The 24,007-nt window shown below is 39.0% G+C and overlaps 1 protein-coding gene across 6 annotated transcripts; it reads right to left on the bottom strand.

The window, feature by feature from the left end:
- Positions 1-520: 520 nt before the first annotated feature.
- Positions 521-22,146, bottom strand: LOC142341013 (putative ubiquitin-conjugating enzyme E2 7). 6 transcript variants are annotated; one of them, XM_075391833.1, is made up of 6 exons: positions 21,985-22,146; positions 20,436-20,591; positions 18,815-18,988; positions 14,389-14,461; positions 13,874-13,995; positions 521-791 (listed from the first exon to the last, which is right to left on the bottom strand). In XM_075391833.1, the coding sequence occupies exons 2-6, from the start codon at positions 20,545-20,547 to the stop codon at positions 727-729; spliced, it is 546 nt and encodes a 181-aa protein (XP_075247948.1). In that variant the 5' UTR covers positions 20,548-20,591; positions 21,985-22,146; the 3' UTR covers positions 521-726. The 6 variants fall into 6 exon arrangements, with proteins under 6 accessions (XP_075247948.1, XP_075247944.1, XP_075247943.1 ...); XM_075391829.1 differs by lacking the exon at positions 21,985-22,146 and adding an exon at positions 20,788-20,880; XM_075391828.1 differs by lacking the exon at positions 21,985-22,146 and adding an exon at positions 20,788-20,870 and having other exon boundaries at positions 20,436-20,599.
- Between the last annotated feature and the right edge of the window lie 1,861 nt (positions 22,147-24,007).

Genomic DNA, 24,007 nt, shown 5'->3' with positions numbered 1-24,007 from the left:
CTATCAAAAGAAACACGATTTTTCAATTATTTGCGTCACAATACAATATTCAAAAAGTGCCACCTGCGTATTATCAGTTATTCTAAATGAGAAGATTATTAATAATGGAATTTTAATTTAAAAGTTTTTCTCTAATTATGATACCCGTTAAACACCTGTACTATAAAAGGTCACTTTCTGTTTTGTAGATTGTGCAATATTTAACTATAAAATAAATGAATGGTTTTTGTTGTAAGTATTATGGTGAAAGACCTTTTCACCATAAATTCTTTTTTTTCTGAATTTTTTGCATGTTTTTATTCCTATTTACTGGAAAAAATTTGACAAGAACTTATTTAATTTCTGGCTTCCAAAAACAGTTTTGTAAACTCTTAATTTGTATCACTGTTTCTTACCTTCTAAGATCTTATTGATATGGTTTGATCACAGACGTCTAGGGTCACGCTCCTCGGCCTAAGTATATAATAGTTTCCAAATAAAATCACATAGGGAACTTTCCATTTTATAAAAACTGATGGCATATTTTGGTATACTTTATTTTTGACATCGTTTTAATTACTTTTGATCTCATTGACTTCAATTTTCAACATAAAATGATTCGACCAAATCAACCAAGTTTATTTACTATCTCCAGTTGTTTCGTTTGAGATGATGTCTGTCGTGATATACTCTGCTGCTCCTTCGCTCAAAAGTTACCCAATCAAATTAGATCAGGCGGGTTCCCTTCTACCCGTCCTCTGTGTGCTCTTGAGATAAACGCACAGTTTCCATCACGTTCTCTTTGTATTTCCCTGAACATAACGAAATTTCCAAATCGCGCACACGTTTTTCTCGGACGTGTGAACAACTTTTATGCGTGTGAACAAGTAAGCGTGTGTGAACAAATTAATTCGCGATTTTCTGTCGATGAAAATGTGGATCAAACCAATGACGTACAATGATATGTCAAAAATTTCACAACTGCAGGGCCCATAGCGAGCTGGCGGGTCAAGCTATTTTTTTTTAATGAGAAGGAGTATAGACAGGTTTCAGATCGCAGCAATAAATGGTTCGAGCGCAAACGATAAAATTTATGCATTATGAACTGCGGCACTAACCAAAATGTTTGGGTGGCAGTCTACGCAATTTTGGCGTAAGACCGCCTGCTCAGAGATGGTCACAAGCAAAAAAATTGTTATACATTTGTCAAAACGATTCATTTGAAGGTCTCAAATGTATCAGAAGTAAAAATTTACAATTTTCTACAAAAAAGAATTAAAAATGCAAAAAATTTACACGTGCGTGGTGATTTTGTTACAAAGTCACTAGAGAGCTCTATATTTTCCAAGAATAATTGTTTTCTGTTTACTTGTTTTTTAAATCAAATCCAGCCAAAATCACAACCCACAGATATACTTATCATTTTTAACCATAAACGTGATTGATTTTTTTCAGAACGTTTTCAACCAATAATTTTAATTCGCGAACGCTAAATGCAAATACGTCAAATACCGTGACTTGTCTGGAAGATCGATATCAGACTCCCCTGAAAACAAAAATCATATCCAAAGAATAACCGTCCAAAATCAAAAAATAAACTCTAAATTTCGCCAATGTTTATTGGTTTTTATCTGATTCGACCGAGAAATGCATAGAGGGAAATGCTAGAGGTTTGAAATGTAATTATAAAAAGAAACACAAATTTCGTGGTATGAACTCTACTGAACTGATGACCAGTTTTACAGACTAAACTGTGCATGTCAATAAACACAAGTTGGATCTGATTTCGGCGAGCGTTTCTGATTACCAGCAATCATTACGACACTGGTGACAAATAGTCCCACTGTGGACTATATTCGAGAAAGAGTTAGAACCTCCCTTTCATATAGAGAGGCAATGGTTTATCTGTAAAACAACAATATTAGACATTGACGGTAGGGAGACCATTTTGTTTCTTGCCTCTGGCGTGTTTTTCGTGGTCCCGAGCACGAGTACGAAGAGTTTTATTATTTAAATATTTGAATTGAAGTTGGCCTAAAAGTAAAAAAAAATTACAGGTATTTATAGTCGCTATCAGTATGAAAATTTACAGAACCGTCTAGATATATATAAACTGATAATGGTTTATTTACACGTTAAGTATGAACAAGTTTTCCCCTTGCCGTATATGACAAGTATTAGTGCAATTAACGCATTGTCCGCCCCACATGAGAACATATCATTGGTATCAACAGGGAGGACAGTTGAGTTGATTTATAGTAATCACTGATGGTGGGCTAAATTTTATGGTATTTGTACGTACATTGATAAACTTGTGGTAAGAACAAATTTGAGGCAGTGAAATTAGCTCATCAACATTGAGAAGAAAACTTACAGTGAAATTAGCTCATCAACATTGAGAAGAAAATTTTGTTTACATCGAAATTTTAATTTCGACTCTAAGTTCTGATGTTTGTAATAAATCAGATCTTCCCTTCGTTTTAAGCAAGTTTGTTGGAATAGCTTCTCCAAATCTTTTTGATTGTTTTTTATTTCTCAAGTTCTCGTGACCCTTGACCGATGTTCCCATTCAGTTACTGAAGTTTTTTAGAGGAGTTGGGTGATTCCACGTCTATATTTTCAGTACTGCTCTCAGATTGTGAGTCAGTAGGTTGCTGATCAGTAGATTTGATCTTGATGTCAATAGGTTCCAGCCGTGCAAATTGGTTGTCAATAAGAAGCACCATCTTCTTTTTGAGTTCTCTGGCTGGACTAATGAAGTGTTAAGTCTTTTGCATATAATGGAGGCAACTGAAACTGTAGGTGATCTGCTCGTTGGTTTGAAGAGGACCCGTTCACACTGCTTAAAATCCGTAAGTGCTGGAAGTCTTATTTTCCGGCCTACCCGTAGTTCCAAGGGAGTTTCGCCTCGCGTTTGGGAAGCATTCCGTTTTGTCATCGATGCCCAATTTAGGAAAGCGCCAAAAAACACATTCAGATTCGGTTTTCAGGCTTGAATAGCCGGTTTCACTACCTGGATCGCCCGCTCAAGAACTCCATTTGCTCTTCGATGGTAGTTTCCTCACTCCATTATTTAAGTCCCCAGTGATTCACACCACCATTATTTTCGGTCACCGCTTACACACTCGGGACCATTTTCTGATTTCTATATCTTTGGTATCCCATATCTTGAAAAGATGTGACTGATGTACACCTTATTGTTTTTGGATATTTGTTTCCCGCAGAGAACGCTTCTATCCAGCGTTGACCCGCGTCTACTATTAAAAAGATTTTATTTTGGTCTTTAATGTAACCCCACTTCATACGGAGTCTATCCCAAACCTCTACATCTGGCCCGTCTTTACAGAACCGTCTAGATATATATAAACTGATAATGGTTTATTTACACGTTAAGTATGAACAAGTTTTCCCCTTGCCGTATATGACAAGTATTAGTGCAATTAACGCATTGTCCGCCCCACATGAGAACATATCATTGGTATCAACAGGGAGGACAGTTGAGTTGATTTATAGTAATCACTGATGGTGGGCTAAATTTTATGGTATTTGTACGTACATTGATAAACTTGTGGTAAGAACAAATTTGAGGCAGTGAAATTAGCTCATCAACATTGAGAAGAAAACTTACAGTGAAATTAGCTCATCAACATTGAGAAGAAAATTTTGTTTACATCGAAATTTTAATTTCGACTCTAAGTTCTGATGTTTGTAATAAATCAGATCTTCCCTTCGTTTTAAGCAAGTTTGTTGGAATAGCTTCTCCAAATCTTTCTGATTGTTTTTTATTTCTCAAGTTCTCGTGACCCTTGACCGATGTTCCCATTCAGTTACTGAAGTTTTTCAGAGGAGTTGGGTGATTCGACGTCCATATTTTCAGTACTGCTCTCAGATTGTGAGTCAGTAGGTTGCTGATCAGTAGATTTGATCTTGATGTCAATAGGTTTCAGCCGTGCAAATTGGTTGTCAATAAGAAGCACCATCTTCTTTTTGAGTTCTCTGGCTGGACTAATGAAGTGTTAAGTCTTTTGCATATAATGGAGGCAACTGAAACTGTAGGTGATCTGCTCGTTGGTTTGAAGAGGACCCGTTCACACTGCTTAAAGTCCGTAAGTGCTGGAAGTCTTATCTTCCGGCCTACCCGTAGTTCCAAGGGAGTTTCGCCTCGCGTTTGGGAAGCATTCCGTTTTGTCATCGATGCCCAATTTAGGAAAGCGCCAAAAAACACATTCAGATTCGGTTTTCAGGCTTGAATAGCCCGTTTCACTACCTGGATCGCCCGCTCAAGAACTCCATTTGCTCTTCGATGGTAGTTTCCTCACTCCATTATTTAAGTCCCCAGTGATTCACACCACCATTATTTTAGGTCACCGCTTACACACTCGGGACCATTTTCTGATTTCTATATCTTTGGTATCCCATATCTTGAAAAGATGTGACTGATGTACACCTTATTGTTTTTGGATATTTGTTTCCCGCAGAGAACGCTTCTATCCAGCGTTGACCCGCGTCTACTATTAAAAAGATTTTATTTTGGTCTTTAATGTAACCCCACTTCATACGGAGTCTATCCCAAACCTCTACATCTGGCCATTATATGCTTTTTTCATCAAGCTTGGCCTGTATTCCTGGCATTCTTTTTATTAACTAATATATCGACGAACATCGTGATTAATGCCGGACCACCAAGCTATCATTCGGACTGCTGTTTCAGTCGCAAATTTGAATGGGAGCGTCTCATGGGCTTTCGCCATCACAGTATTTTTTATTTTAGGTAGAATGAAAGGCACAACTCCTCAAAAGATGATCTCGATGTGGATTGTTTAGGCGTCTTTCTATTTTTCTGAACTTTTCTCTGCTTCTGAGCACTGTTTCCAGTTTCCGGTTCTTATTTTTTTGTTATCTTCTCGGAATAGTTGAATCCATCCCAATTCAATTCTGATGTCTGACTGGGTCACCAGATTGGATTGAACAAAATTTGTATTGTCGAGAGCAAAGCAGACTCAATGATTGACAACGTCGTCATCAAAATCTAATCCGCTTATAGCATCAACCTAGGGGATCTGCTCTCCGGGTGTATTTTTAAGCTTGAAATCAGATTCCATCAGCAATTTCGCCTCTTTTGTGAATCTTGTTGATGCTGTTTTATGAGTTTCCTTAAATGGTGCACACAGGTAATTGAGATGTTTGTGGTATGTTTGTAGACTGAAATTCCTTCCAAGTAGAAATTGTTTCAATCCCAATTCAATTCTGATGTCTGACTGGGTCACCAGATTGGATTGAACAAAATTTGTATTGTCGAGAGCAAAGCTGACTCAATGATTGACAACGTCGGCATCAAAATCTAATCCGCTTATAGCATCAACCTAGGGGATCTGCTCTCCGGGTGTATTTTTAAGCTGGAAATCAGATTCCATCAGCAATTTTGCCTCTTTTGTGAATCTTGCTGATGCTGTTTTATGAGTTTCCTTAAATGGTGCACACAGATAATTGAGATGTTTGTGGTATGTTTGTAGACTGAAATTCCTTCCGAGTAGAAATTGTTTCAATCTTGTGACCACCAAGTCAATTGGAAGTGCCTGTTGTTCAATATTGGTGTAAATTTGTGCGGCTTGTGACAACTTATTTGAGCCATAGATCACATGATGTCCTTCCTAAGAGAGAACTCCTCCTATTGCTTTTTTGAGGCGTCTGTTGGCACGGTTGCTTCTTTCGTCAAGCTAAGGGGCTGTGCAAGTGGGTTAGCACATAACTTATAACTCAGTTTTGATGTTTTCCAGGGTTTTCTGTTCTTCATTTTTCCATCGAATGTCCTCTTTCTGAATTTTATTGAACGGAACAATTTTGTAGCAAAAAATGGTATCATTCGTTCATAAAATTTTGCTAAGCAGACAAAAGACTCTAGTTGTTACATATTTGATTATGGTGTTGTATGTCCGATTTTCTTAAAAAGTGTAGGATTGGGTGCTGTTTCTTGCCTTTAAACTGATTAACCAAGAAAAATAACGCTTGAGACTGGTTTGGAGATGGATTTCTTTTAATTGGTTGTAAGTTTTTTTCATGTAGTTGACTTTTGACCGCAAGAATTCGTTTCTCATTTTGCTCCTCTATGTTCCATCTACCAATACACCATCTTGAAATATTAGCACATCCTTTATTCCATTGAAAGGTGCCTCGATGCAATTCAGATGATGGATGAAGAGAATTTGAGGCACTGAGGAAACCTCTACATCTTGAAAACTCCTTGCGATGTCTTGATGGTAGATTTTTCTTGGCATACTCGTCCAACTCATTTGGATTTTGTGCGTCTTAAAAGGCAATTCAGCCGAAGCGGGAGGCCCCATGGAGATTATGGAATATGGTCTCCATGTCTGGGATTGGATAATCCTCGTCCATAACTTTGGGTTAACATGAACTTTCTGGTCCATGCATAGTCTCGAGCGACTTTTTTCTTTCGCTGCTAACCTAACGGGGACGCAGTTGTGGCCCAACCAGGCTGCATTAGCTCCAGGATGCCTGTCGTATCATCGTCTCAAGTTTCTCTTCAACCCTGTCTTGTAGAGGTAGAGGTATCATTCTAACCTAGCAGAACATCAGTTGTGAACTTGATGTGAGTTTGACATGCGCTTTGTATCCTTTGACAGCAACTAATTTTTGATCACGCATTCTGTTGATGTCTTCTTGGAGTAATATATGTATCCCAAGCAGTCCAGTTTTTAGTCGGATTGCACAACTTCACGATGTTGGTAATTATACCTATTTGCATTTGACTCAATACTACAATTTAGTGATCCCAGAGGCGTCAGTGGATGGCCATCATAGGGTTCAAGACTGCTGATTTTCCCATCTAACTGAGGTTTACCAGGCGCAGTCCAGACGAAAGATGACATCACAGATATCAGCACCTACATCAGTTTCCGTTTTCTTACGGTTTTTTGCTGTAATGGACTTCCATGTCGCTGACATGTCGAGCACTAATTTTCGCATCTATTTCGGAAGATGTTTGACCAGAGAACTTTACCTCTTCCTCACAGTAGTTATTGTGTTGGTCGGAATTACCTGACATAGGCTGGGTTTTACTTCTGCACATTTTTTCAAACTGCCCACTTTTTCCGGACACGGCTTAGTACTGTGGGGTTTACCTTAACGTCTATTACACAAGGGACAATTGTCTTTACTTGACAGTGAACTTTTTACTCGGTTATCTGAAAGCCTTTTGTAAGTTGTCTCCCACTGTTTCCCTCACGATATCCGGATTATTCGGACCAAGCTATTATTTGGACTGCTGCCTCAGTTTCATTTTTTTACTGGGTGCGTCTCATGAGCTTTGGCCATGACAACATGTCTGATTTTGGGTGGAAAGAGATGCACCACTCTTCGAGATATGATTTCGTTGTGGATAGTTTAGGCCTATTTCTGTTCGTCGGAACTTTTCTCTGTTTCTGAACACTGTTTCCAGTTTCCGCTTCTTATTTTTTAAATGAAATCTTGGAAGAGTCAATTCGATCGCAGTTCAGTTCCGATGTCTGACTTTGTCAGCAGGTTGGATTGAACAAAATTGGTATTGCCGAGAGCAAAGCGGACTCAATGGTTGTCAACGTTGTCACCAAAATCTAATCTGCTTATTGCATCAACGTGGGGTTTCTGCTCTCCGAGTGTATTTTTCAGTTGGAAATCAGATTCCATCAGCGATTTTGCCCCTTTTGTAAATCTTGCTGATGCTGTTTTATGAGTTTCCTTACATGGTGCACACAGATAATTGAGATGTTTGTGGTATGTTTGTAGACTGAACTTCCTTCCGAGTAGAAATTGTTTCACGGCTGATTGTTGCTGATGCTGTTTTAAGAATTTCCTCATATTGTGCACAGAAAAATATGAGAGGTTTATTGTTAGTTCGTAGACTGAACCTCCTTCCGAGTAGGAGTCGTTTCAATCTTGTGACCACCAAGATAATTGGAAGTGCCTCTTGCTCGATAATGAGGTAATTTTGTGCGGCTTGTGACATATTTCTTGAGACATAGGTCACAGGATGTCCTTCTTGTGAGAGGACTACACCTATTGCTTTTTGGAGGCGTCGGTTGTCACGGTTGCTTCTTTCGTCAAGTTCAGGGGCTGTGCAATTGGGTTAGCACATAACGTATGCTTCATTTTTGATGTTTTCGAAAGCGTTCTTTTCTTCTTTTTCACATTTGGAGTCGTTTTTTTTTCAAATCTTGTTTACATATAACAATTTGCTTGCAAAATATGGTATCATTCGTCCATAAAATTTGCTAAGCCGACCAAATATTCTAGTTGTTTCGTAATTGATGGTGGTTTTGCATATCTGATTTTCTCAACACGTGTAGGATTGGGGGCTATTCCATGCTTTTAAACTAAGTAACCAAAAACCTAACAGCTGAGACTCCTTTGGAGTTTTGTTTCTTAATTGATGGTAAGGTCTTTTCACGTAGTCGATTTTTGACCGCAAGAATTTGTTTCTCGTATTGCTTCTCTTTGTTCAGTATACCACAACATCATCTTGCAGGATTATCACAACCTTGATTGCTTTGAGAGGTGACTCGATGCAATTCTGGAAGGTGGATGAAGAAAATTTCAAGCATTGAGGTAAATTGTACATCTTGATCAGTCCTTGCGGTGTCTTGATGGTAAATTACTCTTTTGCATACTCTTCCATTTCAATTTGATAATATGCGTCTTACTAGGCAATTCTGCTAATGCGGGAGGCCCCAAGGAGATTATGGAATATGTTCTCCATCTCTGGAATTGGATAATCCTCGTCAATAAATTTGGGTTAATGTGAACGTTCAGCTCCTTACATAGTCTTAGAGTTCTTTTTCTGTTCCGCCGTCAAATTACGGGTGACTTTTTTGCTGCCTTCCAGGCTGCATTGGTTCCAAGGTGCCTGTCGTATCATCGTCTCAAGTTTCTCTTCAACCCTGTCTTTTAGAGGTAGAGGTATCTTTCTAACCTAGCAGAATATCGGTTGTGATCTTGATGTGAATTTCACATGCGCCTTCTCTCCTTCGACTGCAGGTAATTTTTCACCACATGTTAGTGAACCCAGAAACGTCAGTGGATGGTCATCATAGGTTTCATTTTGTCTGATTTGCTTATCTAACTTAGGTTTACCAGGCTCAGTCCAGACGAATGATAACATCACAGTACTCTCAGCACCTATATCGACTTGCTTTTTTGTGGTCTTTTGCTGTAATCAACTCTCATGCCGCTGACATGTTAAACAGGTTTTCCTGTGCATAGTACCTTCAAATACCCATTTTGGAAGAAACTTGACCAGAGAACATTACATCTTCCTCACAGATGTTATTGTGTTGGTCGGACTTACCTGACATAGGCTGGGTGTTTTGCATATCAGACTTACCTGACATATTTGATGGTTGTTTTGCATATCTGATTTTCTCAACATGTGTAGGATTGGGTGCTATTCCTTGCTTTTAAACTGAGTAACCAAAAAAACTAACGAGTGAGACTGCTTTGGAGTTAGATTTTCTTGAATTGATGTTTGTTATTTTCTCGTAGTCAACGTTTGACCGCAATAATTTGTTTCTCAATTTGCTCCTCGTTGTTCCATATGCCAGTACAAAATCTTGAAAGAATTTCACACCCTTGATTTTTTTGAGAGGTCACTCGATGCATTGCTAGAAAATGCATGAAAAATTTTTCAAGCTCTGAAGAAACCTCTACATCTTGAAAAATCCTTGCGATATCTTGATGGTACATTTTTCGTTGGCTTTCTCGTCCAACTCATTTGGATAATATGCGTCTGATAAGGCAATTTCTGCCGGAGCGAGAGGCCCCAAGGTGATTGTAATATATGGTCTCCATGTCTGTGATTAGATAATCCTCTTCCATAAATTTGGGTCAATGTGGTTTTTCAGGTCCTAACATAATCTTAGAGCTCGTTTTTTTGCTGTCAAATAACGAGGGACGCAATTGCGACCTTCCAGGCTGCATTTGCACTGAGATGCCTGTCGTATCATCTTCTCAAATTCTCTTCAACCCTGTCTTATAGAGGTAGAGGTATCTTTCGAAACTAGCAGAACATCGATTGTGATCTTGAAGTGAGTTTCACGTGCGCTATATATCCTTTGACTGCAGGCAATTTTTCACCATACATTCTGTTGATGCCGTCTTGGGGTGGTATCATTCTCATAAGTAGTCCAGTTTTTTGTCGGATTGCGTAACTGCACGTTCATGTCGCCTAAATTTATTTCCACTACACTCAACAAAACAAGTTAGTGATCTCAGAGGCGTTAGTGAATGGCCATCATAGGTTTCATGACGTCTGATTTCCCATCTAACAGAGGTTTACCAGGCTCATTCCAGACGAAAGATGACATCACAGTACTCTCAGCACCTATATCGACTTGCTTTTTGTGGTCTTTTGCTGTAATCAACTCTTATGTCGCTGACATGTTAAACAGGTTTTCCCGTGCCTAGTATCTTCAAATATCCATCAAGGAAGATGTTTGACGAGAGAACTTAACCTCTTCCTCGCAGAAGTTACTGTGTTGTTCGGACCTGACATACGCTTGTGTTTTACTTCAACACATTTTTTTTGCAAACTTCCTACTTTTTTACAGGTGTTGACTTTCTTGTTAAAAGCAGGACACGGATTGCTACTGTAGGGCTTGCCTCAACATGTAATACACAAGGGACCATTGTCTTTACTAACAGTGAACTTTTAACTCGGGTATCTGAAAGCCTTTTTTGGAAGTTGTATCCCACTTTTTCTTTGACTATAACCGGTTTTCTACCTGTTTAAGAACCCGAAAAAGCCCTTAACTGACTTCTGAAATTCAGGTTTTCCGTTATTTGAAAAAAGTCATCGTCCTATTTTTTTAGGTTCAACGGCATCTTATAGTCTTAATTTTGCTTCCGGTTCTCTCAAACCTGGGATAATATTTATTCATTTTTCAACTCCTTCTCGGGGTTGGTCACGGTTTCAGTGTCTCGAAGTCACAATAGCGTGCTTGTTCACTTATGTACACTAGAAAATCGTTTTGGGGGATTCTAGCGCTTTGGACAGAATTTTAGCCCTTTCTGCCGTTTTGTCTATCTCTTTGTCGAAAATGTAGTTTCGATTTATTTTTCTGATTCCTTTAAAAGGAGTCTTTAGTTGCTTTTCAGGGCTCTTACGGCTCCTTATAGTCAGAACTGAGTGTTGTGCCACATACTGAGGAAGAGATTTGCTACATGTTGGGCCGAAAGTGTGCCGTTGGTGTTGAACTTGTCTTCTCTCGTCTCGGTCGGACAGTTCGCCACAAAAGACATAATCCACTCAGTGCCGGATTTAGCATTCCGCAGTTCCAAAAATTGTCGGTCTGTCGTTGGTAGGGACACCATTGTTGTGATCTCGAGCACAAGTAACAAGAGGTCTTGTTTAATAATTGAAATTAGGATGGCCTAAAAGCACAAAAATACACAGCCATTCATAGTCGCTATGCATATGGATATTTAAAGAACCGTTTAGATATAGATGAACTGATAAGGATTAATTTACAGAGTTAGTTTGAACAAGTTTTTCCCCTTGCCGTAAATACCAAGCATTAGTGCAGTGTTTTGCACTTTACACATTTTTCTCCTAATCTGAGATTATGTCATTGGTTTTTACAGGGAGGATAACTGAGTTGGTTTATGGTCATGTTTGATGGTGGGAAGATCGAGTTAATTGCTCAAATTTATGATTTATGTATACTGATAAACTTCTGGTATGAACATATTTGGAGCAAAAATTCGGTTCAATTTAGTAGCCGTTATTTAATAAAATTATTTCACCAACATCCGGTAAGAGTTAGAAAGTTTTGTTTTTAGTGAAGTTTTATCTTAAACTATAAGTTATTATCTGCGCGATATATCACAGTGTTAACACCTTGACCACTTTGGGAGTGTTCATCACGGTTGCACCTAACATAAAACTCAATCAGCCTATTATGCATCTCATTTTGTAAGCAATTGCTTACAAAATGAGATGCATAATAGGCTGATTGAGTTTTATGTTAGGTGCAACCGTGATGAACACTCCCAAAGTGGTCAAGGTGTTAACACTGTGATATATCGCGCAGATAATAACTTATTGTTTAAGATAAAACTTCACTAAAAACAAAACTTTCTAACTCTTACCGGATGTTGGTGAAATAATTTTATTAAATAACGGCTACTAAATTGAACCGAATCTTTGCTCCAAATATGTTCATACCAGAAGTTTATCAGTATACATAAATCATAAATTTGAGCAATTAACTCGATCTTCCCACCATCAAACATGACCATAAACCAACTCAGTTATCCTCCCTGTAAAAACCAATGACATAATCTCAGATTAGGAGAAAAATGTGTAAAGTGCAAAAAACTGCACTAATGCTTGGTATTTACGGCAAGGGGAAAAACTTGTTCAAACTAACTCTGTAAATTAATCCTTATCAGTTCATCTATATCTAAACGGTTCTTTAAATATCCATATGCATAGCGACTATGAATGGCTGTGTATTTTTGTGCTTTTAGGCCATCCTAATTTCAATTATTAAACAAGACCTCTTGTTACTTGTGCTCGAGATCACAACAATGATGCATGACTCGAATTATGTGGATTTATGATTCGAAATACGAGATGCATGACTCGAATTATGTAGATTTATGATTCGAAGTAGGGGCTGCATGAATCGAACTAGGTTGATTTATGATTCGAAACGGTAGGATTATGACTCGACAGACCGGGTCATTGTTCCGAACTACCAGATTTATGAATAGAAAGACCGGGTCATTGTTCTGAAATACCAGTTATATGATTCGACTTACCGGGTCATTAACTTCTTCCGGGTCCGTGTATTTAACGACCCGGAATGAGACCCCCCCCAGACGACGTTTTGTCGAGTCATAATTCTACCACCTCGCCCCGGGAAAGATTTCTTTTCACTCCCTTTTGTTAACACATAGGCAAACCTGAAGGTTACTGCCTGAGCGAATTAATTGGAACTTTTTGCTTTTTGTGCACCTTGGGAGCTTTGTTAAAAAGTTTACTTAGCATTTACTATCACGGAACCAGAATCGTTTTGGCATTATCAGGCACCAACAACACTGCGTCTTTATGCAGTAAATAATGGCAAGAAAACGTTTAGAAACGCTGATGCTTAAGAAAACTGCAGTTAGGTGTGCTGAAACTGACAAGTAAGCATAAAATTGCGAAAAAGAACCAAAAATGCGACCAAATTTTTGATAGAAAACCATAATGTTATCTGGAAGAGTTTTGAAAGCTTTCTTAAAAACGCAACTCAAAATCAAACTGAATTGAAAACTTTTAAGAACAGGACGGAAAAGACTTTATTTTTCCAATACTGAAACTCCAATCCTAGTCTAGATCTGGAATTATTAAGAGGCCGTCCTCGACCAATATAAGGCATAAAAAGACCGTCTTTGTTAGATTTTTGGTATGAAAAGAATTTGTCTGGACTGAAAGTGATGTCCTCGACCTTGGCTGGAACTAAAACTAAATCGCTCTATAAATACATCTTGCTTATGAATATAAGCTTTCCGGTAGACTGTTCAATATCCAGGTACAGTTCTAGTTATAATTTGGGCTGTATCCTAGTCCCTGGACCTTGACTTTTGGAAAGACTAAAATTCTAGTGGGGACGGGCTGTATTGTCTAAAATTACCTTCCCGATTTTCAAAGTAAACTCGATTAAAAGCTTTTTCATATTTATTTCGGGAAAAGCGAGATTTTTTCATAAGTCAAGTTATTGTCTGTTCATGGGTCGAGAAAACAACCATCTTTTAATGAGCAGAAAAAATCTCTATTCGTGGGTTGAGTTAGCAGTTTTCAGAAGTCAAGCTGAGGTCGTTTTATGTGTGGAACACGGCCTTCTCATGTGTTTCTAACCGCTGTAGTCATTTCTCCACTGAACAGCTGCGTCTAAGTTGGCGGGTGACTCATCATTGCCCTCACTCAGCATTGAGATCACACTCATTATGATGGTAGTCACAGAGTGCACTGGCTTCCACCTGAACACATATATGGTTTAATAAAGCTTCTCGTGTTGAGGGTTTCAGCATAACTTAATGTAAATAAGTTGCGGAATCTAATCCCCCCCCCCCCCCCCGTCGACCAGACCAATCAAAAACGGTCAAAATATTCTTATGTTTTTTTGGGCACAAAATTTTAACTGCAAAAGAGATCGGCCTGACGGAACTTTTGAGCCTAGACTATAAGGTCGGTCTCACCAGATCACTGGTCCGCGATCGAAGTCCTTTCTGTACCATACCTGTCTTTGGTCGCGGACATCAGCCTGGGAATACGTAATATGACTTCTGCACAAACAAACTAATTTCTGCACAAACAATGCAGCTATTTAAGGGATTTGAATGCTTGATGAATCGTAAGAATGATTGATTGACCTTTCATCTGCTGTCTCGTAACCCCAGTTGTCATCTCCTGGCTCGTGTAGAATTGAGATACACACGCTACCATCTGAAGAAAAAATAGTCATTTATCAGAATCGCGGTATAATATGCCTGAGCATTATCCGTTTGGATTGAACTTTAGGATCTATTCTGTTTCGCCCCTCTCCCAGCGTAGTGGGTGTGTAACTTTTACGCCCTCAGGCGCATGAGCCATTTTTTACATAGTAATATGCTATATAACAACACACAAACTGTAATTGTGGGCATAAAAACACTGGGGGGAGGGGGTTGTCGAAACAGCGTAGACTCCAACTTAGGAAAGTTATTAGGGTGAGCGGGCCAAGTTGTCGACATATAAAATTGTTCAAGCCTAAAAATCTTCTACATTTTCATTTTACAAATTGACTGTGGCATTTGAAACTTTGATAGAAGACCATTTTTTGCTGGGAAAATTTTGAATTAACTAAATCGTGCAGCTTTGTGATTCTGTGAACATTACCGTTGCCAGGCTTTGACTGTGTGAAAATTTTCTTATATAAATGTCGGTAACACACGTCAAAAACAAACTAATAGGATGAATTCTAAATTGAAACTGTGGACTGAGAATATACAAAAACTGCCCTTTATAGTGCTTAACTGCTTAAAGAGAAATTAGGAGTATTTCCCATTTTAGCCCCCCCTAGCTTAGTGGTCAGATAAACTATAGCCTTGCGTCATGGTAAATATACCATAATGGGGGGCTATGATTTCATGACGGGTGGGCTATAATGGGAAAGACCCATTGTAACGACAGCTCTCCTATCAAAGACAAGGAAAACTTTACACCACCCAGTTTGTTCAGTGGATTCAAATATGTCCGGATATTGTGTTTTGCAGTTGAATTTTGTGAACTGTATTATCCGCTATACTGTAGAACACCGTTGCATTACTTGATACTCAATAGTTTCAACTAATTATTCAGCTTTGCTGAATATCAAATTGCTTTGCTTTAGTTAAGCAAAATTTCAAAATTTCAAATCTGTCCGGATAGTGTGTTTTTGCAGTTAAATTTTGTGAACTGTATTATCCACTATAATGCAGAACACCGTTGCATTAATTGATACTCAATAATTTCAACTAATTGTTCAGCTTTGTTGAACAACAAATTGCTTCGCTTTAATGCAGCAAAAATTCAAAATTTCAAATAACCAATTAGTCTTAAATTAGAAGTTTTCGATGGTATCTCTTTAAACTCAAATGCTAGTGAGATAATATTTCATGGAGTTATGAAAGTTAGGCAGGCCTACTATATGATATAAAAATAAACAACGCTTGGTAAACTGCGTTGGTGCGGCTACCTTTTCTACTTTATACCCAACTTTAAAACACGGGCAAAAGTTTCATTGTTGAATAACTCCGTAAACAAAGATTCAAACTTGAGTAAACTTGGCAGTGCACATCACTGTTATGAAAATGAATAAACGAAAGGAAATAAACGGTATTGGCTAAACGGCGCAACAAGAAATAACACAATAATTTTTTAATTTTTTTCCTGAGATTCGAATATTCTGAGTTAATTTAATGAAGAGATTTTGTTTCTCAATTGGCTTCAATAACCACCAATATCAAAAATAAGCTAGGCTTCGTCAAAACCCGTAAGAGCAACTGACTATGTGCTTTGCACAAAGTTTCCCTTACCGACGGAATTTGTTCCCCAGGAAGAAGGTTTTGAGAATAACAAACTAATTCTCTTTTCAACAAGTCAGAGGTAAGTTAAACTGTACAATCACTAATATGATGTACAGATACCAGTGACGATAACAAGTAATTTACTGTTTAAGGAATGTGCTTCAATACGCACTGTATGTCAGTTTAATAAGACAAATTTAATAAGTTTCAACTGATTTTTGGTAGTTATTTAAGCTCCTTTTATGCTGATAGTCACGCGGTTTACATGTCAAAATTGCATCTCTGATTGGCGGTAGATAAAATTGTCGACAAACCTGAACATTTTTCCATAACGTCAGCTTTTCAGTGTAAGTCTGATGTCATTGGAAGTTGGTTTAGCATGTAGAAGTTTTGCCGAACTTTATGTATCATTAACAGGTGGATTTGCAAACCAATCGCAAAGAATCTGATATAATATTGTTCAGTCGTAATATTGTTTTGCTGGGTTTCGAGATAGTTCGAGTTCAAGTTTCATTTCATTTATGATAACTGCGTACTAATAATAGTTACTAAAAATAAATGGCTATAGTGAACAAATCCATATTCCTCCGATAGAATGTAGCATTTAATTTTGCCTGTCATGCTAATCTTACTTCACTGCTTGAAATGGCATTGAAGCACTATTCAATTTGTCTGCTGAGTTAGTAAGCTCAGCCAGCACACCCATAATTATAATAGCCAAAAACATTTTATATGATTGGTATTTGTAAAGATCTTAGTTCCTGCTCTTGGACATGGTTTCCTGTTTTTGTTACTTTTCATGGGGATCAAGTTCATTTTGAGATCAGTTGATTTTAGAGTCCGATTTCTTTAAGCGGGAAGATATAGCTTCTGGTACCTGATCAATATTTCAAATAAAATGGTGATAACGCCAGGTAAAATTTAGAATTTGAATCGAATTTAATTTTATGGCCTTTATTTATCGACATAGCAACCGAGTTTGACAGGTAACAATTTCTTTTGCTGTCTGAAATTTTACGACGTGTAATTTCTAAGTTTCTTGACGCGTTTCCAAACATCACAATAAAGTTATGTCGACGCAAGTTCAAGTCCAATAACGTTTCATAAATATATCAAATCTAAGCAGATTTCATAGATCCAGCTTATTGTTTTTCTTAGTTCTTGCCAAGGTCTTTTAGAAAGTCAAAACAAATTCTTTTCACGCATCTGGGTATGTCAACACCAAAATAAAGGATCTCAGATATCAAGGCAGAACTAATGTTGAACTAAATTTTTACCTAATTTTACAAAAATCGAGCCATTTAATTTCATGAATGCTGTTCCTGAAGAGGACTCTGAGAAGCTTATAGTTGTTCAACTGTGACAGCAGTTCTTACGCTTTGCATATTTTTAAAAATCTTTTTATACTCGTTTGGTTAATTTTAACCTTTTCTTTTGCAAAAAACTTTGGGTCTTTCCTATTATAGCCCTCCATGAAATTAAACCCCCAACTATGGTATATTTTTTTGATTGGGGTTGTCTGCTATAAGTTTGTTGATCACTAAGCTGGGGGAGAGGTATAAAGGAAAGACCCAAACTTTTATATCGGAATTTTGGTCAAGCCAAACTGAAGCATAAAAATTCTAAAATTCTATAAAGTATTTTTGTTGTTCAAGCATGATTTGCTCTAAGATGTGAAAAGACATGACAATTTGAAGCTTTACAAGAAATTTAAATCGCTTCTCAGTGCGTACTCATACAAGTTTGCATGATCGTTAAACTGCTTTGTTACCAATGTGTTTCCTACAGTGTTTCCAATGACATTAAATAAGCTCCAGTGCACAGACATCAAGTGGCAAGTGGAAGGCCGGAACGATGACAAAAAATCGGCAGAAATTCAACGTTTCGAGAGGTCCAAAAACCTCAATGGGCACCGTCAGGGCGACGCATAACTCGTTTTCCTCGTACGATAAAAATTACAGAATAAGAGCAAACAAAAGTAAGTTTGAGGACAAAAATCGGGTCTTTCGCGTTATAGTCCCCCCCCCCCTATCTTGGTGGTGAGATAACCTATTATTCTAATTTGTTCAAGAAGTTCTTCCTTTTGGTAGAATGAAGTTTTGACTGATGAAACTAGAGCTCGTATCTCTATCGATGGAATGATTCGTCTTTCCGAAGCATTGACACAAAGCCCAAAACACAAAAGAGAACTGATTTGAATACAAAATGTTGTTTAATTTATAGGCTACGTGACTCTGCTTGAAGTCACTGAGAACTTCTGGGGTCTCTGCCATTAAATCCCCCCCCAAACCACCAACTTTGTGGTCCTATAACCTATATCCCCCTATCATGGTGTTTATACCGAATTGGGGAGGATATTATTGGAAAGGCCCAACTTCTGGTTTTTATCGAAGAGCGTGTTGTGGTTCGATATGTTAACCAGAATTTCCAATTTTTTAGAACTTTCATGTTTTAGAACTTTTTAAAATAACGTTTTAAAATATCGAAAGTCAATTAAAGTCATTTTCTTTCTATGTATATAGGAACTTCTCGCATTTTGACTTCTGGCACTGCAGACTTTCGGCAGCTTATTTCGTGCACGTACGGGTTTTAATTTATGTTCCTGCCGTTTTCCTGAAACTCTTCAATTATACGTAATTTATGGTGCCATTGTGTGTATCGCCTCAGTGTGCTGTATATACAATAATTCGAGTGGGGAGCGGGATTAGATACTAAGCTGGGGAGATATAATAGGCAGGATAGATCAATTTACTTTTGGCGATATTGGGGTGCCACATTTTGGATATAAACTTCATTTTGGGTGGACGCTGTGGGTACTCTTCGGGGAAGGAGAGAGTGGCTCTAAAGAATCCGCCCTCGTACAGTGTATCTGGTGGACCCATTATCATCACATTCCATTCCAGAATGTTGTCTCCACGCAGTCCAGCTGAATTTCATTTCAGTGAAATAGCATGTAAACTGTGATCTCTTCCGTTAGTGCCCCCCCCCCCAACCTCTTAAAGGCACGTGCTCTGTAGCTGGGGGGGGGGGGGGGTTGATTTCCGCTATTGAAGAACGTTTTCTCATTCCATCACCCCTCTATGCCTTCAACGTACGTACACGTGCGTAATTACTACGGTCTCTCCCATTATGGCCGCCCCTCCTCCCCCCCACCCCCCGAATTTATACCCCCCTTATGGTATATGTTCCGTAAATGAGTAGGTGGGTTGGGAAGTGGGTTGGCTATATGTTACGTGGTTGTGTCACCACTAAGCCGGGGACATAAATAATGTGGTACATGAAAGACCCCCCCCCCCGCCCAGCTCCAGCTCATATAGCGTATACCCCTCATTACCGTAAATATACCATAGTAGGGGTCATAATTTACTCGGGGGGGGGGGGGTGGTCATTATGCATTATGTGAAAGACCTCAAATGTCGTCAACAGGAAAGGGTCAAGAAAACCAACTGGGTTTTTCCCATTATAGCCCCCCAGCTTAGTAGTCACATAACCTATGCCACCCAGGTTGAGGCCGCGCTCGAAATCGCCTCTGATCAGACCGTCCCAGACAAGTGGGACCTCTGATCAGACCGTCCCAGACCGAAGTGACCTCTGATCAGACGAGAATGCGCTCGAAGATCATTGTGCGCTCGAAGTGCGATCAAAGCCGCCTCTGATCAGGCGAGTTCCAGACCGAAGTGACCCCTGATCAGACAAGTTCCAGACCATTGTCCAGACGAGTTCCAGACCATTGTCCAGACTAAAGTGCGTTCGAAATAGTCTAATCAGAGAATGATTTTAAACATGAACAAATCTCTCAATATCGTTATAATATATTCATTTCATCTATCATTTTTATCAATCTTATATTCAACTAACAAAAAACCAATCCTGAAAGTATTGTTAATGAAAGTAAATCGAAAAAAAAATGATCAAAAAAAATGAAGTTGCGATCAGAATGCTGTTTTATTGTTGTCTCTTACCTGAGACAACAAAAGTCCGTACGAAAACAAAAAAAAATTGAAAAAATGTCGCTCGAATGGGTCTCTGGTCAGACTAGTGTGCGCTCGAATCGGCCTCTGATCAGACTTGTGCGCGCTTGAAACTGCCTCTGATCAGACCGTCCCAGAACAAAGTGGCCTCTGAGCAGGCAAGTTCCAGACCATTGTCCAGACAAAAGTGCGCTGGAAGCCTTTTCCATGCAGACCATGTAATTCGAGCGCACCGGGAACATGTGTGCGCTCGAAACTCGTCTGATCAGGGGTCACTTCGGTCTGGCCACCTCGACCTGGGCACCCTCCATTATGGTAATTATACCACAATGGGGGGGGGGGGGGGGGCTATAATTTCATGGGGGGGGGGGAGCTATAATGGGAAAGACCCAGACAACTAACTGTTATGTGAAGATTTACCAGAAAAGCCTTCGACTGGTTCTTTTGTGAGTTTTTCGAGTTCCTTTTTCAGCAGCAGCCTTCCCTGCGTGTTAAAGCTGCCCGGTGCTGCCATTTATAGGCCACTGACAGGCTCTCAGGTTTAAACACCCAGTGTGACTTCGAATCAGAAAAAAACGATTGAAACTTCGGATCTTTTCCGTTTGTGCCCCCCCTCCAGTGTATGTTATGCGCCCCCAGTTACAGAGCACGTGTCATTACATAAAAAATCATTATGTAAAAATATGGCACGTGCGTCTGGGGGGTGCAAATAATATGGGGGGGGGGGGGTGCACAAACGGAAAAGATCCAAAACTTCAGATAAGATTTGACTTCAGAATCGTTCTTTTCTTTAAGGTGGAGAATAATTAATGTGTAAATAACTTGATAATGTGTAACATCTATTTTCGCACGTGATCAAATCTTTTTAAAATCTATAAAAAGTACGTTGAAATTTTTTTAACCAAAACAAATAAGTCTCCCAGGTTGAAGTCCCAGACTGAAAGTCGATATGTCCAGACCCAAATGAACGCACAAGGTGGCGTCGTGCGTTCAAAATTACACGGTCTGGAAAAAAAATGAACGCACGATAGTCTGGACATATGCAATTTTGAACGCACGATAGTCTGGACATATGCAATTTTGAACGCACGATAGTCTGGACATATGCAATTTTGAACGCACGATAGTCTGGACATAAGCAATTTTGAACGCACGAAAGTCTGGACATTGTGACTCGGAGCGCACGAAAATTTTTTGAATGGAAACAAGAATGCCAAAAACTAATCATCACAACCATCACCCTAACGTATCTATACTTGAAACGAATACATTATAAGAACGTTATCTGAACATGAACGCACGAAAGTCTGGACATACGCATTTTTGATCGCACGAAAGTCTGGACATGAGTGTTTTTGAACGCACGATAGTCTGGACATGAACGCACAAATGAGCGCACGATTTTTCATTTAGAACGCACTAAAGTCTGGTCATATAAGATTTTGAACGCGCGAAAGTCTGGACATAAGCACGTTTGAACGCACGAAAGTCTGGACATAGGTGTTTTTGAACGCACAAATGAGCGCACGAAAGTCTGGACATAGGCACTTTCCATCTGGGAGGGTCTGGACATAGACACTTTCCGTCTGGGATGGTCTGGACATATCGACTTTCGGTCTGGCACCTCAACCTGGGGGCTATTACGTATGAAGAGTTCGCTACTTAAACTACTAGTAGGAATAACTTCTAAAACCTCGTACTTGTCTGACTATTTTGACTTTTTATCTCCTGTGTCTCCCCCACTCGGAGCTTTTCCGTTCGTACCCCCCGCTCCCCCAGCTTAGTGGATGCATATTATTTGCACCTCCTCTCAGACGAAGGTCCCATATTTTTACATAATGGTATACTATGTAATGGCACGTGCTCTGTTCTCTGTAAAACGTATAACTGGCATTGAAAATATGCACACACAAAATGAGGGGATGGGTTTTCAAAATGAAAAAGATCTGACCGGAAAGATGCATTCCTCTAATTGTTCTGGAATCATTAACGGTACGGTCCTCACAGCACAGAAGGCAACTTTGTGTCATGCGTGACTTTGTGTCTTTCCTTATGTTCCCTGTAATTTGAACCTTAACGGTTTAGGCAAAGCATCCTAACTATACCCTAACTTTATACTAACTGACCACACGGAAATAACTTTACGGTTAGGGTAAATTTAATCTAAGTTAATGCAAATATACTGCAACATAAGTTGAAATGCTTTGTATGTTAAGCAGATTTCGTAGTGTTAATTAAAGCACTCACGTGCACAATGTAAAAAGCCAAAAGCATGCAGTGCCAGAAGTTAAAAGGCCAGAAGTTGCTAAGCCAGAAGTATAGTTCCGCTGATTTTCGTCATTTTAAAGTATGCGCGTTTCCAGTTTTAAGCAATGTTACGTGACTCTGCAGGAGGCACTTCGGTTTTCTGACATAATATCTCGAACCGCTCCGCGGTTCTCGATAAATGCCAGAAATTCTCAATGACATAAAGCAGAATCCTGTAACCATTACTTGGGCGTTAACGTAGTATTTCACTTGTATGTCCAGCAACTGTTGTAATTGCGACGAGAATTGATTAAAAACATTACCACTCGCTTGTTACCGCCACCTCGAAAATATTCAAATACTCGGCTTCACCTCAGAGTTCAATAACTTCGCGATGGCTGTAACAATTCTGTGGTATATTCATGTCGCGGTAATGAATATCACTACACCAGCTGTTGGACTAAGTTTAACCTAACATTCATCAAGTTTAGACTACGAGTTTATTTAGACTACAGTATGATACAATCGTAGTCTAATCACGGAAATAGTTTGAAAACGATTATTATCAGAGGTTCCCTCTCTATCGAGAAGTTATCAAACTCCGAGGTGAAGCCGAGTTGTTGAATAACTTCAGGAGGGCAATAGCAACTGGGTGGTGATGTTTTAAATCAACTCTTGTTGCGATTACAACAGTTGCGTAACTTACGCAACAGGCTGACGTACAATAAGGCCGACGTATAACTGTGCCGATTATAAAAGTAAACAAAAATTTATTCATTTTACCATCTCATAAATTTCTAAACCAATCAGATAATTTCAACTGAAATTATCGCATGAACTTGGAACCAATCACAGTTAAGTGAGGTTTTGGATTTCAATTTTAATTAGGACAAGAAAATTCCCCAAGATAAATTTAAGTAAACAATGCTAATTGCGGACCGTGGCCACTTCGCAGCAGCCCCCTGGGACTTGATATGAATCTATCACAACCAAACTACTGATCAGCTTGCCCTGGTTGCCTTAAAAATATATTCCGCAAACATATGAATAATACTTAATTGGTATTGGCAGTTTAGGCACTTTTAATATCGGTTTCAGTTCTGCCACTAAAGTTCGGCATACTAGTACGCGGGCATAGTTGCACGTAATCCGCCACACTGCCGTGGTTTAAATCTACGAGCTCATTACACTTCTTTTGCCACCTCTTCATACAGTAACAGTCTTGATATATTAGTGTAACAAATTGGTGGTTTAATGGCGTAGCAGGCTTCGTAGTGTTAATTAGACATTAACTTTTTCTTTCATTGGTAATTTATAAAACTACTATCGCAACGAGAGTGGATTAAATTTTTGCAACTTTTTTAGTTGAATTGGAATTGACTATAAAAAACTTAATTTGGCGCGCCCGTAGGGGGACAAACTTGATGGTCAACCAGTAACGTAATTTTATTGAAATCTGTCTTTCCTCGTCTCCCCCCGGCGTCAGATTATTGGGCACATAACTTTCACGAGCCTCAGGTGCACGTGCAAATGGTGGCACAAACACCATGAGGAGGAACAGAATAGATCTCTCCAAGTTAATTCTGTGGTTCTTACACTGTAGTTCTGTGGTTCTGTGTTTCTGGGGAACATAACTGGGACTTTCAAAGTTGCATCTTCCTCGCCACACTTCTGCTCTTTTTTGTTCTTTTGTTCCGGCCCAAAGTCTGTTAGCTTCACACTTGAAA

Source organism: Convolutriloba macropyga, chromosome 6 (assembly GCF_964194025.1).
Source record: "Convolutriloba macropyga chromosome 6, txConMacr16.3, whole genome shotgun sequence".
NCBI lineage: Eukaryota > Metazoa > Xenacoelomorpha > Acoela > Convolutidae > Convolutriloba > Convolutriloba macropyga.
Note: the sequence above shows the minus strand (reverse complement) of the source record. Positions and strands in the feature narration are given on the sequence as shown.